The following is a 19,309-nucleotide window of genomic DNA, read 5'->3' as shown; positions in this document are numbered from 1 at the left end:
GCAAGAGGCTGCTCGAAGGAGAAACAGGAGCATCGGGAGACTGGCACAGCTTTCAGAGGGAAGGAGAGTCTGGAGATTGGTCTAGAGGTAAGGTTTCAACAGCTGGAGATAATTCAGGGTGAAAAAGAAATTCAGAGTATGTCTTGGCAAGTCCACAGTTGTCTTCGTCTGGGGCAGTACCCCCAAAGTGCCATGGCGGCGAGGTGTCCGGGTCTTCAGTGCAGGTAGTGGGACCAAAAAAAAAAAAAAAAAAAAACACCACACCTATGTTCTGCTTGGTTAACACGTGGGTTTGTAGTCCTTTCATGCAATAGAATCCAAGTCGTTTATTAAAAAAAAAAAGTTAAAACAACGATAATAGGAGAAAATTGCCTTCCTGGATAGAAATACAGAGTACTAAAGTTTATGGGTATCACAGATAAGAATTCAGTTCTTCAAAAGAAATTCAGGAAATCAGTCTGAAAACTAAGTTAACTTCTCTGTAACCTCCGTTTTCTCATTTGTGAAATGAGATTGGATGAAATAAGTGTGAAAGTTCTTTAATCATTTTTAAAATCAGTTATTATTAGAGCAGCTCAGAAAGGTCCTTGATTTCAGCTGCTTTTTAAACCATATGAAGTGTCAACTATTTTATTAAGCACTTTAAATACACCTCACTTAATTATCACTATTATACAAGGAGTATTCATATTTTATTTTTTAAGATTATATTCATTTATTCCTGAGAGAGAGAGGCAGAGACACCGGCAGAGGGAGAAGCAGGCTCCCTGTGGGGAGCCCTATGCAGGACTCCATCCTGGGACCCCGGGGTCACGCCCTGAGCTGAAGGCAGACGCTCCACCCCTGAGCCACCCAGGCAACCCAAGGAGTATTTATATTTTAAAGAGAAGAAACTGAGGCAGGTGAAGGTCAGTAACTTGCCTCCAGGTACCTACCTGTTAAGAGGTAGGGTTGTGGCTCTAGCCCGGGTCACTGGCTCTGCACTGCTGTGTCTTTTCCAGTGTAGTTGAGAATCAGTTATTCTCATGGAAGATGGCACATGAAGGAATCTGGAGGGCTCGAGGAACGGGTCCAACTGGCGCACCCCCAAGCCTTCTGTGTTGCGATCACAGTTGTGTGCTGGTTCTTGTCCCCCGTGTGCTGTGGACAGCGTGAAGGCAAAGAGAAGTGGGAACCTCGGGTTCCTACTGCCGACAGCTTGCTCAGGCAAGTTTGATTGCAGATGAGTATTTATTAAACGTGCCACGTTATTACATTTTGTGGGTAATATTTAATATGGGATAATCCGATATATTCATGAGAGGAGAAATATGCTATTTTGTTTGCCTTTTTTGCATTAGCTTCCAAAAGCAGATCAGTTTTAGGTTTCTTAACAGTAACTTCTTTGGGGTTTCTGTTAAAAGTTACTTTCGTCTGCCCTTATTCCTTAGCTCCTGTTTCTTTCCCTCTCGTCTGGATGGTTTTACTATATCTTATTTTTTAAAATAAATGTCAAAACCTTTTGAATGTCAATGAGTCAGAGTAATAAAATAATGGGAGAAAGTGATTGTAGAGTACTGGGTTTCATTTTATGTGGCTAGAGGCCCACGGAGTTTTCCTAATTGGAGAGTTTTAGACATTAACCAGCCATTATGCCTTTTTTTTTTTTTTTTAAGTTGTTTTTAAAGATTTTATTTTTGGGGGCACTTGGGTGGTTCTACCTTCAGCTCAGGGCATGATCCGAGGTTCTGGGATCAAGTCCTGCATTGGGCTCCCCTGCAAGGATGCTTAACCAAATGCTCCCATTATTCTGTCTTTTAATGTTGCCTCTCATTTATTCTCTGTATTGTTTTCAATTAGTTATTTTTTAAAGATTTTATTTTAAAGATTTTAGTAATTTGAGGGAGTGCAATAGAGAGAGCATGAGCAGGGGGTAGAGGGGAGGGACAGGGGAGAGGAAGAAGCAGGCTCCCTGTCAATGGGGCTTGAGCCCAGGACCCTGGGATCTGACTGATGGAAGGCAGACGCCTACCCGACTGAGCCGTCCAGGCCCCTACGGGGTTTATTTTAAAGTAAAGTCTGCATCCAGTATGGGGCTTGAACTCACAACCCTGAGAATCAGGGGTCTCCTGCTTTACTGACTGGGCCTGCCAGGTGCCCCTTCAGTGACATTTCTGATGAAGTCTGTGTAGACTCCTCATTCTGTCTTCCATGTCTGAAGTTCTTTCACACTTTCCATCATTCTTTGCTGTGTTTCGGGTAGTCTTTTCAGATCCATCTTGCTGGTCACTGGTTTTCTGTCTGCGTCAAACTGTCCGTTTGGATTTATTTTTACAGGTGTTGTTTATAGATCGTCTATTTGGTTCTTTTCAGAGTCTTCTTTTTATAATTATTTCTTGATATTTATTTCTTTAAACAAGTAAAACATACTGACTTTGTGTTCTGTACTTGATAATTCCATTATCTGCAGTCTCTGAAGATCTGATTTCGATAGTGTCTAATACTCAATAACAGTGATTGGTTTCCTTGTGTGTTTGGATTTTTTGGTTATATTTGTTGGGATTTTATGTCCAGGAATCCTTGGCTCCAGCCAGAAGATTGGACACATCCAATTCTGATTCAGTTTTTTTTTTTTTTTTTCTGATTCAGTTTAAACTAAATTCTCTTTTTTGGCATTTTTGAATCAAAAAGATAGTGGAATTCCAAAAAAAAAAAGATAGTGGATGAACTCTGTGTGTGTGTATAATAAATCATAATGGGGCACCTGGGAAGCTCAGTCCATTAAGCATGTGCCTTTGGCTCCGGTCATGATCCCAGGGCGTGGGATGGAGCCCCCCACATTCGACTCCCTGCCTAGGGGGGAGCCCGCTGCTCCCCCTGCTTGTGTTCTCTCTCCCTCTCTCTCTCTCTCAATTAAATGAATAAAATGTTTTTGAAAAAATCATATTAATTAAAACTGTTAATGCCAGTCTCCAAATCTGCTTGAGGGCCAAATCATGGTAATTTTTTATCCCTCATTTCTTGAGATATGGTCTGTAGAACAGTCATTCTGATGTGGAGTTAAGTTAGTAAGTGTTGTATTAAAATAAAATAGTGCTTTATTTAGCCAAATAATTTTGGGGAAACATGAGGTTGAATGATGGGAAACAAGGTTTTTTCGCCATAGAACGTCTCAGGACATTTCACGTGCAAGTAGGAAGTTTGATGCATAGTAGTTAAGCAGAGTTTTTATCTCCCATTACTCCCTTTTTGGGGACGTGGGTGTGCAAATGGAACGTCTCGTGGGTCTGGTGGGTGTGTGTTGCTCTGCCTCCTGAAACCTCGGCTTTTGCGTACTGCCTTTTCCTTCTTCTTCACCTCTGTGTTTATAGCCCCCTGTGTCCGGCTGTGTGTGCGTGCGTGTGCATCGTGTATTAAAGGTGCTGGAGGAAGATGGGATTGTACGTGGTAATCCCCCCCCCCCCCCCCCCCCCCCGGAGCAGGTGCTGTCTTCGCGTGGACCTGTTGCATGCAGCTATCTCATAGGCCCTTGGTTAGTCGTCTTTGGACCAGTTGGACCAGGTAGCCAGTTACTTCTAGGGCAGCAGGTTCATAGGACTTTGTTTTCCCTTGGAGGGACTTCCTTTTTATTTTCTGTCGTTTGTGAATTTTCCAAGACCATCTGTATCTTATTTATCATTGTTTTCGCGATGTCTTCCCAGAGGAACCAATACACGTCAGATGCTGGGTCAGTACGTGTTGAGCTTCTTAGCCTAGCAAGCCCTGGCAGTCCTGCGAGAGGGGAGCGGCAGGACTGGCAGTCATAGCGTACGGCTTGTCCATTATGGACAGCTTACTTTTTCACCTTACCATATTCTCCAGTAGCTTTTGCAGAGAAATCGGCTCTGTTGGACTCTATAAACATCCGAATGGAAAAGTAAGTTCTTCTGAAAATGCTCTTTCTCTGCCTTAACAGAGGTAATTTCCTTTAAGATTCATTTCAGATGCCACAGTCTTGGTGGAGCTGTGGTTTCTCTCAGACCCTGTTACTCCTCTGTTCTTGGTGTTGCCATAGCACTTTGTACGTGCATCTTTCAGTCCGTGTCCCACGGTATTGTTGCTTTTTTGTCTTCCAGCCAGACTTTGAGTTCATTGAGGGTGGAGATGCTGAATAGAAGCATAAGTAATAACTGCGTGCAGTTAAGATCTAATCAAGCATTTAAAGTATCTGTGCCTGGAGAGGGGAAGGAGAGAATAGCAGAGAAGCAAGGTCTGAGCATCTTCAAAGCCTCTAGAAGGTCCTCTGGTGTTGGCTGTGGGCTCGTGAAAGAGCAGCCCCCAACGGGACTCGGCGGGCTGATGGAGGCACTTGCTTTGGCACCTTGACGTGTCCTGTCTCGGGTTAATTTGACCCTCCCAGTGAGCTGTGAGAGACTTGGGATTTCCTTGGACAGTTAGGGAGACTAAGTGGTTTGCCTGTCGTCGCACTTGTCTAGTAGGAAAGTGCCTACAGGAAGCTGAACGAGGCAGAGCCTGGCTCTGACCCCAGCCCCTGCGTGGATGCCCCTGTGCTGCCCAGCGCAGCAATGCCTCATCGTGGTGCTGAGCTTTCTGCAGATTTTTCTCTCAATCCTTTAGGGGAATTCTGTCCATGAGAGCATGTTTCCATTTTTGAAACAGATACCAGTGAGAAAGTATGATTTATTAATAAAATTTTACTATAACCAGTGTTGAATACGTGTTTTCTTTGAACTGAAGTATGTGTTCATGGACGTGGGTTGTCTTAAACATCCTTTTTACTCTAACTTCAAATAGTGTTATCACCAAATAGTAGGACTCTCCTTTTGAGTCTGTTGCATTTCTTCCTGATGTCTACAGCTAGGTGGTTTCACTCATTTGAAAGTAGTGGTCACATACAGCCAGACCTTTTTAGAAATGATAAGTTTGGGAGCTTTATCTGATTAAAGGTCAACTTCTTATGTTAGCTTCTGTTGAGTTTTTAGTGTCTTTCTAAATAAGATGATAATCTCTGCTGTATAGGAGATAAACTGTCCCCTGCAAGTCATTTATACCTCATTGTAAATGCATCGGTATGATGTCCAAGTAGATGGATGCGGCGGGGGCTGTAGTTGATGGCTCACTTTGTTATCTCAGAAAAGGAAAGTTGCTAATTACAAAGTGGGTGCTGACGTCATAGCTATGGTCCTTCACTAGGAGCTGAGTAGGTTAGTGTCACCTCATTAAAAATAGGAATGTTGCATATAGTACACCATAGTACTTTTTTTCAGTTGATTCAGTCAGTATTTTTTGACCACTTATTTTGATGGGCGGTTTTCTACCCACTAGACATTCAGAAGTGAATAATGTTGAAATTAATGCAGAGAATTCACTACTTCTATCTTGAATTATTGATTATCTCCAGGATATTCTTTGGGGCATCTGGGTGGCACAGTCAGTTGAGCATCCTACTCCTGATTTCTGCTCAGGTCATGATCTCTGGGTCATGAGAAGGAGCCCTGTGTCAGGGGCTCTGTGCTGAGCTGGGGGTCCCCTCTGCCCCTGTCTCTGCACCCCTCCCTCACCCCGATATGGGCACCCGCTCACTCTCCTAAAAAAAAAAAAATGCTGCTATTTGCAACCATATATCTTCATATCAACTCCAGGTTCCTATAAAAAAAAGAGACCATAGATTTTACTGTACATTTAAGAAAGCCAGCTGTTATGTTTTGAGTTCCCTTCTCCTCATAAAGTTAATTTAAAATACCTCTGAATTCAAAGTTTTAATTATATAGGTTAATAATTGCATGCAGACCAAATAATGAAATACAGAACCTTCCATTTTAAAAGCTTAAGCCAAAATCTTGTGTAAGTGCACTTAGTCCCTCTTCGTGTTCGAGACTCTCCAGACCCTCACGGCGGGCACCCACATTAAGTAAGCACGAGGCCCCGCACGCTGTCCTAGGCTCTCCATGTGTAGCGGCCTGTCCAGCACCCACCGCACCCTGTGGAGGATGCTGTTACCCCCCATTTCACAGGTGTGCAAATTAAGGCAAATGGAAGGAAAGTGTATTGTCCTTGGTCATGTAATTTGTCAATAATGGGAATGTACGTAGAACTTTGGTGTTTGGGATCCAGAATTCAATACTCTTCCTTACTACTGTAGAATTAGGTACTTTCTTTTTTTTTTTTTTTTTTTTTTAAAGATATTTATTTATTTGAGAGAGAGCGGGAGTGGGGGGTAGGAGTGGGAGAGGCACTCCCTGCGCAGGGAGCCCAAGGCTTGGCTGGGTCCCAGGACCGCGGGGTCACCACCCGAGCTGAGCGAAGGCTGACACTTAGCCACCAGGTGCCCCTATTTCACGTACTTTGAATATGCAGACCTATAAACACCTGTCTATTTTAAGTGTCCCTAATTTATGAATCTGCAGTGATAATAGTGAAGGTGCAGTGCTTGTCATGTTGAAATGATGTCACTTCTTCCTTCTTCCTCTCTTTGGTGTGATTCCTTTCCTCCTCTTTTTTTTTTTTTTTTTTTTAAAGAAACATTACTACTAAAGGTTTGCCAGTGGAAGTTCCAGATTCTCCTTTGCACGTCTTTCAGACACGAGTTTTCCACCTCTGCTCCCACCAAGGGGAGGAGGAAAAGGTTCGGGGAGCGAAACCAGTGCTTGAACTGAGTTTCTCTGAGACTGTCTCAGGATCCCGTGTCGGGGTCCTACTGATTCGACCCTGAGATGTCCTTGATGCCTCGTTGGGTTGTTCGGGGATGCGCCCATGGGAGACGTTCACTTCCACGCGGGGAAGGTGACGGAGTGTCCCTGTGGTGGCGGGAGGGCATCGTTCTGAGGATGCCGACGTCCGAGGGGGACCCGGGGCGGCTCACCTCCACGCGGGGAAGGGGCCTGCCCGGGGCCGCGCATCCTGAGTGGACACCAGTCCCCGCTTGACGCCTTGCCGCTGGTTGACAATGAACTTTTCTGGGGCTGTCAAAGGCCTTTACATCTCGCTTGAGAGCAATTTCTTAAATTAAAATACAAAATACAGCGAATTGTTTAAGGCAGAAGGTACGTTACATCCTCGGGGGCAGTTGACCTTACTCTACGAGTTCCATCACCTTGTATCCTGAACTCTTGTTCTGAAGATGGAGTGTCCCGTCGTTCTCAAGAAGAAGCTTTGCCTGAATTGAAAAAAAATTATTTTTTTCTAGTCTCCAAGAATCAAACCTGAGAACCGATGGGATACATCGTGTTAGGATAAGTGAAGAGCAGGCCCGGGGGAGCACGCGGCTTGTGGAGAGGACGTCAGCCGCCCTGAGGAGCCGGCGGAGGCGATCGGACGTATTTTTGTACCATCTTAAAAATAAACGAACCCTTAGCGTCCTACTTTTGGAGTCCTTTTTATATTTTATAGAGTAGGAAGTAAAGCAGAGAGCGTTTAATCACGCTTTCGTTTTAGAATTTAAGCTTTGTGTCTGTGGCAGGGGAGGAGGATTCTAAAGTGAAAAAGTTGTTAATCACTCTTGTATTATAAAAGATTGGGAAACAAATCTATTATGCTAAATAATGTTATCTGATGTGAAGTCCTTTATTTACCATATTCACGGAATCTTTAGTGCTGGAAAAGTAAGGATACCATTTCTTTTTTCCCTCAGAAACGTGCTAAGGGACAAGTGTTATTTGACAAAGTGTGTGAACATCTCAATCTCCTGGAGAAGGACTACTTTGGACTTTTATTTCAGGAAAGCCCTGAGCAGAAAGTAAGTGAAATGATTTCAACTTTATTTGTATCTCTTAGAAAAATACTTTATTTTTTTCCTTAAGCAGTATAAAATTTACCCTTAAAATAATTTGACATATTTTATATTTATTGTTGAAATTAGGTAAGTATTAAAAACCTATGTAGAGAGAATCACCTAAAAGTTTCCGCCATTGTGTGTGTATGTTTTCCCACTAGTACCGTATGCAGACAGAAGGGATGTCTGATTCTGTGTTAATTATTAGAGACTGAAAGAACGGATTTAAAAATTTCTATGTTGAATTTTTTAGCTCTTGAATCCACCTGTATGCTAGGAATTGAGAGACACCTAACTCTGGGAAACGAACAAGGGGTGGTGGAAAGGGAAGTGGTTGGGGTAACTGAGGGGGACACTTGGCAGGATGAGGACTGGGTGAAAAAATAAAATAATTTAAAAAAATAATTAAAAAAAGAGTAAGTATTGATAAATGCTACATGGATAAATCTTGAAAACATGCTAAGTAAAAGAACCCAGACACCAATAACCATATTTATATGATTATTTATTTGAAATATCCAGAGTGGACAAATCAATGGAAACAGGGAGTAGATTAGTAGTGGCAAGGGGCTGAGAGAGGTGTTGGGGGAAAGGAGGGACTAACAGATCATGGATAGGAGGGTTCTTTTTGAAGTGGTGAAACATTCTAAAATGCAAGGAAGAAAGCATATTGGAAGCAATGTGCACTTGTCTGGGGGCTTGGGAGAGCGCTTGCCTTGCTGGACAGATTGGTGGCTGTGTGGGGTGATGTGTTCCTTGCCCTGTTGTCGGGTTACGGGGAGGCAGGAAAGGAGGTGGGGCCCAGCCTGGCGCAGGCGGCAGATTGACCGGCCGGCACCCGGTGCAAATCCGCCTGGCATCAAGTGTGTTGAGATTGTTCTGCCCCAGGAATTTCCCAAGACACTAAGCAGGAGCCTCGGAGGCTCTGATGCCTACTGCTAATTCCAGGGACTGGCAGGGCTTCTCAGTCTCCTATATAAATCACGGGGGGGCAACAGTAATCCAATCTGGCAATTAGCTAGGTAACCAGCAGCCTTCTGTCGGGGTCAGTTTGGGCATTTCTAACAAAGTGCCATAGTCGGAGTTCTTCATAAATAACACGGGAAGGCTGAGAAGGCCAAGATTAAGATGCCAACAGGTTCAGCGTCTGGGGAGGGCCCACTTTCTGGCCCTCGTAGATAATGCGTTCTGTGTCCTCACAAACAGAAGGGCAGGGAGCTCTCCAAGGCTTCTCCATACGTGTACAGCTCCCACTCATGAGGGATCTGCCTCCATGACCTCATCACCTCCCAGAGGCCCCCAAATATTGGCACACTGGGGATTGGGTCTCAACATATGAATGGGGTGGGGGGACACACATACAGTCAGTCTCTAGCACTTTCCTCCTTGTTAAGAAAGGGCCATTCCTCTTCTGCACTTTGAATAATGGGATGTGACTGGCGGAGAAGGCTGAGTGGAGGAGTGAAGAGTAAAGGTTTGATTCTGTTGCATCCCGGAGCAAAGCCCTCTTAAGTCTGTTAGCTTGTGGCTGTGGACAGCCTCGCCGAGATGTTCTTTCTGGGGATGCCTGAGCCCCTAGTCACGGTGAAGGAAGTGGCCTTGCTGTTTCTAACCTGTACGTCACAGTCAACAGAAGAAAACAGTCAGTGGATGAACATAGGCGGGAAAGTTTATTTGCCCACATGCTGTCATTGTTTATATGTCTTGGTAATGAAATACGGGGTATTAAGGGTGATAATTACATATAAATTTAGTTTTCTCAGTTTGCTTAGTTTTAAAGCCTTGATGCCTAATTTGTGGTTTAATTCCACATTTAAACGAAAGACAATTAAATTGCATGTCTGCCTGCAGAATAATATGGTAGTATTCTCCATTAGAATTCTGTTTAGAATGTGTTTCTCAGACGTAGTAACGTATCAGATATTTGACTAAATAAACGACGTGCTTTTTTTAGACTTGACATTAAGGGTGGTTTTGATAATATTTCCAACCATATGCCCTTCTGCTAGTCCTAAAAGCTATTAAAAAGAAAGTGGTGGGAATTTGGCTATCATTAGCCACTTTTTCTGCAATTACATATGGGAGAGTCATAAGAGCACTAAAGCTTTGTGAAAGAAGGAAGCCATCTAGTATGTTGTAAAACATGTAGAAAAATACGTTCTGTTAGTAGAAACAGGATATGCTACATAAAGACATCTGGTATTTCTGCAACCCTAGATTTACATGAGAAAGAGTGGTATATAGATAGTGGGATCCACCTAGTTTTTATTTTTATGACTTCCAGTATATGTGTCTAATCCATATCTTTGACCTGAATCTCAGACTCCTCTTTAACTGCCTCCTGGACACTGCACTCAGTGGTCTCAGAGCAAACCGGCATCTTCCCCTTAAACCTCATCCGTCTCCTGTAGAGTGGGTCCTTCCACTCCTTCCACATGCTTCCATTGCTTATCAGTCAAAAAGGTCTGTTCTTCGTCTACCTACTAACATCCCTCTCCTAGTTCTCTTGGTCCACGGTTTGGACTTAGGTTTGACCTCTGTCCTCTCTTGCTTTGACAATATTGTCATCCTCCCACGTGGATGAACCGTCTGGTCCCGGCCCCCATGGTCACACACCACGCTGCTGCTAGACTAAGATCTCAGGAGCGCCTGTTTGATCTTGGCACTCCCTGGTTTAGCACCATTGAGTGGATCCAGCCTGACCCTCTTGGGGTGGTTGACAAGGCTCTATTTCTCTTATTTCATTTCTCAGTAACCTCCTACATAGAGTCTGGGTTCAATCCACACCAAAGTTCTCTCCTCATAAGAGCTTTGTTGGTCCATACCATAGCTGCTGCTTGAATATACTATTCTTTACATTTGGCGTGTCCTCTTCCCCCCTCCTTTTTTTTTTTTTTTTTTTTTTTTTTTGGTATTTGATGCCTACTTAAGATATCCTACTTTTTTGGTATTTGATGCCTACTTAAGTATTCTACTCTAGGAGATTTAGCTTGACTGCTCTCCACCACCCTGTCTCCTGCTCCCACTCAAGGAGAGTTGACAGTTTCTTCCATCTGTTATCTATCTAGAAATTTAGCACAAACCTTATTTGTGTCCATCATTTTTCCCCGTTCCTTTAGGAACTTGAGGGTAGAGATCATACATTTTTGTCTGTGTAACCTCAATCTAGTTAAACATTATCAAATATTTATTAAATACTGCCTTTGTGCCATCTCACACCCATTAGGATGGCCATTAGCAGAAATACACAATAAGAAATGTTAGCAAGGATACCAAGATATTGGGACCCTTGTGCATTGGTAGTGGTAATGTTAAATGATGGAGCTCTTGCAGAAAACAGTATAAGCACTCAAAACAGGAAAATATTCAAAAAATTATAAATAGAACTATATGATCCAGCAGTCCCACTTCTGGGTATATATTCAAAAGAACTGAGAGCAGGATCTTTAGGAGATGGTTGCACCCCTGTGTTCATTGCAGCATTATTCATGGTAGCCAAGAAATGGAAGTAGCCCAGTGTCCACTGATGAATGAATTAGATAAACAAAGCGTGGTATATACAAAATGTGGTGAATGAAATATCATTGAGCCTTAGGAAGTCTATCACATGCTCTAAAATGGTTGAACCTAGAGGACATTAAGTGAAATAAGCCACAAAAAGCCAAGCACTGTGATCCACTTATATGAGGTATCCATAGTCACGCTCGTGGAAATGGAAAGTAGAACCATGTCTGCCGGCAGGGGCAGGGGGTGCCTGCTGTTCTGTGGGTATAGAGTTTCAATTTTGCAAGATGAAAGAGTTTCAGAATCTCTTGCACAACAATGTGAATAAGGTTAGCATTGCTGAACTGTGTACTAAAAAATAGTGATGACGGTAAGCCCCTAGTCAAGTAAAGAATTTAAGATTGGCTGAGGAAGGAGGAAGAATCAGTGTGATGATTGGGTGTGAGGGATGACATAACACTAGTAAGGCCTGGGAGGCTGGCTGGAGGTGCCTTTTAGTGAGTTGGGGAGGGCCCAGTTAGGGGGATGGCAGAGTATATCATGCGTGTCATTTTTCAAGACATGTTGACTTTAGGTCAGGTAACAACTTTTAGAAGAATAACTAAATTAATTTTATATGTGCTTTAAAGAATGGGCATCTATCTGGCTCAGTTAAGCGTTTTGGCTCATGAGATGGAGCCCCACGTCAGGCTCTGCACTGGGCGTGGAGCCTACTTAAGATTTTCTCTCTTCCTCTTCCTCTCTGTGTATCCCTCTTTCTTAAAATAAAAAAAAAAAAAAAAAAAAAAAAAGTGGCTGCTAGCACTCCAGGTGGACTCTGTCTCGATACAGAGTGCTGTAGGGTGGTTTTATTTCTAGATGGGAATATCCTATTTATATTGAGGCTTCTAGTTAGACATGCTTATTTATAACTTCATTTTAAAAGATTCCAAAGTGGCCTTTATCATAAAAAAAATATATATCCTGAATAGAGGCTCCAGGGCAGCTCATTTAGTTAAACATCTGACTCTTGATCTCAAGTTAGGGCTTGATCTCAGGGTCGTGAGTCTGTGAGTCCCGTGTTGGGCTCTGTACTGGGCATGGAGCCTACTTAAAAAAACAGCCAAATAAAATAGACCTAACTATTAATAGCTAATCATTCTGGGATTCTCACAATGCACCAGCACTATTGCAGCACTTCACACGTCGCCTCGTCTTGTCTTCAGAACAGCCCTGAAACGTTGGTATTATTAACCACACTTTATAAATACAGAAAATTGAGGTATAGAGAGGTTAAATGATTCACCCAAGGCCACCGAGGCAGTAAACATGGAAGGTAAGATTCAAAACCAAGTAAACTAGGAAGGAAAAAAATAGAAAACTCAGCAGTTCTTAGCTTTGTCAGGCAAGGTATGAAAATGGGTACAGTGTTCATGGGTGTTCTGACTGGAAGGATGGAAGAAGGTCATCTTGCCGTAGAAGGACTTTCCATCTTACCAGATTCTGAAAGACATCCTGTAGGACTTCATAAATGGGTTGTGGGGAGGATATTCTGGGCTGTGTCCCCAGTAGCAGTTTTCTAGTTGATGTTTCTGTGTGTCAGTGAATTTAAGGGATGACCTGACCTGCCACTAGTGACTGTGAGATTCCATGCTGGTGCTTCTCTAAAAAACTTGCTCCCTTGTTTTAAAAAGGTTTATTTTGGAGCGAGAGCATGCATAAGTGAGAGGGACAGAGGGAGAGAGAATCTCAGGCAGACTCTGAGCTCAGTGAGGAGCCTGACATGGGGCTTTTGATCTCACAAACCTGAGATGACGACCTGAGCCGAAACCCAGGAGTCCGACATCTAACGGACTGTGCCACCCAGGCACCCCAGGGGCTGTTTCCTTCTTGCCAGATCACCTGGGAGATGAATTTCCAAGTAGGAAACCTGTTTTTCTCCTACTCAGTCTTACTTACCGCTCATGAGACCCATGCACCCACATGTGCACTCACCCACCCAACCAGGCTCACTGAATATGCCGTGATTCCACTCTTCTCAGTTTAGGAATAGCCCTGCTGCTGTTTGTGTAGGGGATGTTCAAGGCTGTTATGTTACAGGCTGTGTAAGTAGGTGGGAGATGACCCATCCCTCACACATTTTGGGACAGAAAATAGATTGACTTTTTGGTCAGTGTCTTAGTCCATTTGGGTTGCTAGAACAACATATCAGACTGGATGGGTTATCAGAATAAATCACCTTTTTGAAGGCTGGGAAGTTCAGGATCAGGGCTCCAGCAAATTTGGTATCTGGTGAGGCTCTGCTTCCTGGTTCACAGGACCGTGACTTCTCGCAGTGTCCTCATGTGGTGGAAAGGACAGCGGAGTTCTCTGGAGCCTCTTCTGTGGGGAGTGCTGATCCCGATCATGACCATTCCACTCTCATGACCCAGTTACCCACCTCTTCATAGCATCACATTGGAATTAAGATTTCCATGTAGGGGTTGTAGGGAGACACAAACCTTCTGACCATGGCAGTGAGGCTAATATTACCCACGTATGTGGGCTCTAGTAATCTGAGTTCAGTGACACAACTTAATGTACCCTATCAGCTGGACATCTATTGTTTTATTAGCTGACAAGGGCTTGAAATGTTTATATTGTTGTATATATAGGCCAATCTATAAATTTTAGAAATGATAGAAGCAGTTTGATATTAACATTCTATCGTAGAAATTGAGACTTATGACCAATAATCTGGATGTGGGCAGGAAGGGGACGTTCTGTGCAGAAGAAAGGAATAGCTCCAGTGTGAAGAGTGGTGGTGTGTAAGGAATTCCAAGCTGTTTGACGGGCTGAAGGACGTGGGCTCCAGGGTCTGTGCAGGAGGGACCTGCGAGCAATGGGCAAGGTGGGTGGAGGAGTGAGAACTCGTCTTGAAGCTGTGTTTTCTCAGCAGGCACAGGGTTTTATCTGACGTCATGGGTTACTTTAGGGTGGCTCTGTGGAGAATGCTGGTGATCATGGGAAGCTAAGCAAAGAACGGTTTTTGGAAGGCTGTGTGTCTCACGCTAAGGCATCTAGACTTTTATCCTGACATAAAGGGTTTTTAGAATGTGCCACGGTCAGATTTTCATGTCAGAAATAGGGCCCTGTTTGTGGTGTGGAGGGAGATCGTCGGGGACGGAGGTGAGAGGCAGGAAGGTCCGGTGTCCGGTCCAGAGGTGATGGAAACTAAGGCGGCGACATAAGAAGTGAGGACAGGAGACAGATGCTGAGTAGGGAGTGTCTGTAGAGGACCGTGTAGCCCATCATCTCTGGGGTGTGAGGGTGATGGCGGGCTTGGGAGCTGGAGCTCGGTGGAGACCTGTTCACAGGGTCCATGGGGAAGCAGTGTAGTTTGGAGTTGTGGGCAGACATGAGATCTCGTTTCCATTGTGCTAAGTGGGAAATGCTTAGAGGCTGTTGGGTACGTTGTGTTTGGGGATTGGGGAAGGTGAGGCTGAGGAAGGTTAGCACACAGAATGTGAGTGGGATGAGGCGCCCCATGGCTCAGCCAGGTGAGTGTCTGCCTTTGGCTCAGGTCATGATCCTGGAGTCCTGGGGTGAGCCCTGAGTCTCTCTCTCTCTCTCTCTGCCCGCCCCACCATGGCTTATCCTCTCTCTCAAATGAATCTTAAAATATGAGAGTGAGTATAGACTATTTAAAGAAAGCTGGCTGTGAGGAGGAGGACAGGTGGGAGAACGATACAAGAATGTAGACCAGCATGGTCCCCCAGAGCCTTTCGTGATGGATGACGGATGTTCTAGACTGCTCCATCCAGCATGGCAGCTGCTCACCACAGATGGCTGTCAATCTGTTGAAATGTGGCTGCTGTGACTGTGGAAGTCAAGTGACATTTTACTCTAGTGTATGAGTTGAACCTGAAGCAGTCTCTCATGAACCTGAAGCACGTAGGACAGGGCAGCACATGCAGTAGGGACCTGGAGGGTTGGTCGACTTGCTTGGATGGAAGGACTCCGACTGTGGTTGTGGGAATGCCCGAGGAGGAGGAAAGGGATGATGATGGAAGGCTCCAGAGTCCAGAAGAGGACGAGCCTGGAATGAAGCAGGCGGCTCATCCCTCGTCTGCAGGAGTGAGTTCAGGAGTGGGGCTGCTCGGAGTCCGTCTTCATCAAGTGCCACCTCAAAGCTCTGAGGAATCGAGGGTAGACCCCTCTGCCAAGAGTAACGGGAGGGGGATGTGCAGGGGGCCCCGGGACGCAGACAGCTAAGGACAAATATGTGGATCGCCGTTGAGCCAGTCCAGCCGAGGCCGGAGATCATACAGTTATGATGGCCACGGAATATGTTGGTGGTACCATCGGCTCCCTGGGGAGAAGACTGGGGAAATGGGGTGTCATGGGGGGTTCCCAGGTGGCTGTGCTCCTGGTGGTTACGGTAAGATGGACAGAAGATCTAGAAAACCAGAGCTGCTCCTAGGATGGTAATCCAGCTGATTACTCATGGGGACACGGGAGGGAACATAAACTGAAATGGACTAATAGTTCGGGAGGAAATAGCTGGGGCCGAGGGGTGAAGGTCCAAAGAAGGCCTTGAAGAGCTGCTGCGGTGAGAATAAATGGGTAGAAAATTTAAAAGGAGAGGGAGGGTGTTGTATCTGAGAATGGGATGAAGTCTGCAGAGGTGGAAACTGATGGCAGGGCCTCGGCTCAGTGTGCAAAGGATGGCCAGAGTCCCCAGCAGGCTCAGGTCCTTGAGGCAGAGAATTGGGATGAAGTTCAATGTGGAGGGATTCAACACAGGAATCCTCGCTGACAGAAAAACAGAAAAACCTGTTAAATCAGGAACTCCTAATTCCTTATTTTACTTTGTAGTTTCTCTTGTGAAATGGGAGATGAGAAGGCCCATGTGGTTAGGCACATGTGGTTAGGCACATGCTTTGTTATCCAGGCTTTAACCCTAGAACACTGGGGTGTCCTTCTGAAATCCTGACTTTTCAGAAAATGAGGGCTCACATGTCACTGGCAGTGTATTTTTCACATATAATCTGATTTGCTTTCATAACTTTTGTATCTTTTTTTATTCCTTCTCGCTGATGTAAAAAAAAAAAAAATCAGTCCTCAAGACATGTAGGCAAAAGAACTCCTATTTTTTCTAATCTAGATTTGAATGGTGTCCTAATTTTTCCAAAGAATAATATTACCATTGTATCGACTTTGGTTCATCAGTCTTACTGCGTTTGAAATCCATGCAGTTTCAACAATAGGACACTATAGGGTAAAGGAATTTAAGCCGCTTCCCTTTTCCTGCTGAATATTACCTGGATTTATAGAAATTTCAGTGACTCATTTCAACGTAATATAAATTGAAGGTGAGATAAAGCCATAGTTATTTGTATGAAAATTTTCCATAGAGAGAAAATGTAAACTTTCCTTCGATTTTAGTGTAGTGCTGTGTCTCATAGTTGAGGTCTTGAGTTGGAAGCCTTTCAGTTTGCTCTACATATGAAAATGTATCGTTATTCGTGTCAGAACTTCTTAATGTCTCTTGAGGAGTTTTATGTAAACTTTACTGTGGAAAATGCCGTTAAAAATATGTGGAATCGAGCAACGTGTTACTCGTTTATATATGGAATTTCAAGTCCATATAGTTCTTGTATTTATGTCTAGCTGGAACCATCATTAAGGGTTTGGACTCTCTTTAAAGGGAAAAATATTGTCTTGAATTTTTGATGTTAATAGAGTTTGGCGCCTGGCCCCAGAGATTAAATGTTCCTTTGCTTCAAGCCATATTGAAAGAGGAGCTTGTTAGAAGTGCCGTTGATATCGACAGCTAACTTTATGAAAACTGATTAAAATGTTTGTCTGATAGTCCGACCATTTCCCTCCAGAAACTGGAACTAAAAACACAAATATTAAATCCTTTGTCACATATAAAGTATTCTTTAATGAAATTCTGTATTCAGTCCAGTGGCAGCTTCTAATACCAGAGGCGGAAATTAGAATCCCGCCCTCCCAGACGCGTAGTGAACGTGTCACCGTAACCTAGAAAGCCTGTCCCTTTTCTGCCAACGCCAGCACGAGGGCAGCGCTCCATTAGGCCTAATTGCGGCCAAGGTTTGGAGGGATCTGCTTCAGCACGGTGAATTCTGAAGGGAACTCGCAGCTTTTAGGCAAGTTTATACTTTTAACATTTGGTAATACAGGGTCGGATGGATCTAATGTCTCTCACCCGGCCAGATGGACAAACGTGAGCAAGGGAGGCACAGCTGAGCATTTTGGAAAACCTCTAACTCTGGGCTCCTAGCATCCAGGCTGAAAGGGAAGCAGGCGAGATGGGTGTTTTGGGGGAGCAAGGAACAAGGCAGATATGGTGAGAGTTTCCTGGGCCAGTGTCAAGGTCCACTCTTCTCGGTGGCCCGCAGCCTAGGCAGCCACACTCTCGGCCACTAGTAGGCTGCTGCTGTGGCTCCTCGGTCAGCTGGAAGTGGTTAGCACCTTGGTGGAGGAGAGGCCGCGGGACTTGGCATTATTGGGTACAGCTGTTCAGTGCGGTGGGCAGAGTCCAAAGAAGGGAAACGTGGAGGGCAGGGATTGCTAGGGCTCCTGCAGGAGCCAGGGAAGCCTGGGCATCTACCTGGCAAGCCAGGTAAAGGTCTTGAAAAGTGTCTTTCAACCTTCATCTTTCGGGAAAAGACCTTAAAAGTCTTAAAAGCAGTCTACAGCTGTACTACGCAAAGGATGGTCGGGGGCCCCCAGCATTGGTCCCACCTAGGAGCTTGTTAGGAAGGAAGACTCCGGATCCTTACTTACTGAGTTGATGTCCGTGTTTTGACCAGATCTTCGGGTGACTCCAACCTTCTCAGGGTTTGAGAAGCACTCACGTAGGGGATCAGATGTTCTTGTGAGGTGACAGCATTGTAGAAGTTTGGAGCATTACAGGAGCCAAGGCAGCGGGGACCCCGCGTGGCTCATGCTTCTGGACGTGTGCCCGCAGCCATAGGCACTTAGGGGGAGGGAGACCATTCCCACCGTGCGCAGATGTTTAGACCATCAGCCTCTGATGTTTCTCCCAACACCAGCATTTGTAATCAGGGCTTCCATCTTTTTCTAGATGTTTTTGTTGTTAGAGGATAATTGAAAATCCTCTTTCTTTAACCCTTTTTAAATGTGGTAGAGAAGACTTGGTAAACCAAGAGTGCTTTGCCCTCAGGTTGGTGTAGTGATCAGGAGTGGGGTGAGGACAGAAGGACTTCAGTGCAACAAGAAATATGCGTACAGATATTTGCTTTGCTCCTTGGATTTCTGTAACCTTCTAAGACAGGTTTTTGTTTTGTTTTGAACCTTTTTTGCTGTCATGTATTCCTTTGGCAGCCTAGTGAATTCTGTAGGCTGCTGAGTTCTCAGAATAGGGTTTTAACTGTATAATAAAGTTATACACGGGCTTATAAGGGAAGCCAGTAAATAACATTTCCAAAATATTCATTAAATTTGGGATGATCACCAGCATCTAATCCCTACGGTGATTTCAAAATATTGGTTAGCCTAAGAGATACTTTAAGGTCTGCATCAACCGTAATGGGATAGGGAACTGTTTTTGATTCCCACGAGTGACAAAGCTAACGGTACTGCTCATATTAACCAGAATTTTTTCTCCTATGTTCATAACTGGTGGTTAATGCTAAATTTCAGTTAGAGATTAGTGAAAGTAAAGATGTATCATCTTCCCCCACCAACTGATTCAAGTCTTCCAGTTTCATGTTCTAAGGTGATTTAATAACACTGGACTCTAGGACCCCATTTTAATTTACTTCTGTTGCAACCTGTGATAGGATTCCCTTGCAATTTTTATTTATTCCTTGGTTCACCTGATGTTCATTCAGAAAATAAGTACATGATGAGTTCATACTTTGGGTACAGAGTGGGGGTAAAAAGGGGAAGGTGAGGAGGATACCAAATTGAGTGAATGAATGTCCCTGCCCCTAAGCGTAGCTGCCAAAATACTTTTAATTTCTAAGGAGCCAAGATAAATTTTGTTGAATTCTGATCTGGATTTTAGTTCTTTTTAGTTTTGCATTGTTGCCTGTACCTTAA

The 19,309-nt window shown here is 44.2% G+C and overlaps 1 protein-coding gene across 18 annotated transcripts in view; it reads left to right on the top strand.

Annotated features, from left to right (window-relative positions):
• The window catches only part of EPB41L2 (erythrocyte membrane protein band 4.1 like 2), a 193,055-nt gene that overhangs the window by 114,221 nt on the left and 59,525 nt on the right, over positions 1-19,309 (top strand). For all 18 annotated transcript variants that reach the window (XR_005353930.1, XM_038526777.1, XM_038526778.1 and 15 more), the window contains exon 4: positions 7,610-7,714. Coding sequence is in view for 17 of the 18 variants with exons in the window: in XM_038526777.1 (XP_038382705.1) it covers positions 7,610-7,714 (105 nt within the window). In the remaining variant the exon portion in view is untranslated. The remainder of the gene's footprint in view (positions 1-7,609; positions 7,715-19,309) is intronic.

Source organism: Canis lupus, chromosome 1 (assembly GCF_011100685.1).
Source record: "Canis lupus familiaris isolate Mischka breed German Shepherd chromosome 1, alternate assembly UU_Cfam_GSD_1.0, whole genome shotgun sequence".
Lineage (NCBI taxonomy): Eukaryota > Metazoa > Chordata > Mammalia > Carnivora > Canidae > Canis > Canis lupus.
Note: the sequence above shows the minus strand (reverse complement) of the source record. Positions and strands in the feature narration are given on the sequence as shown.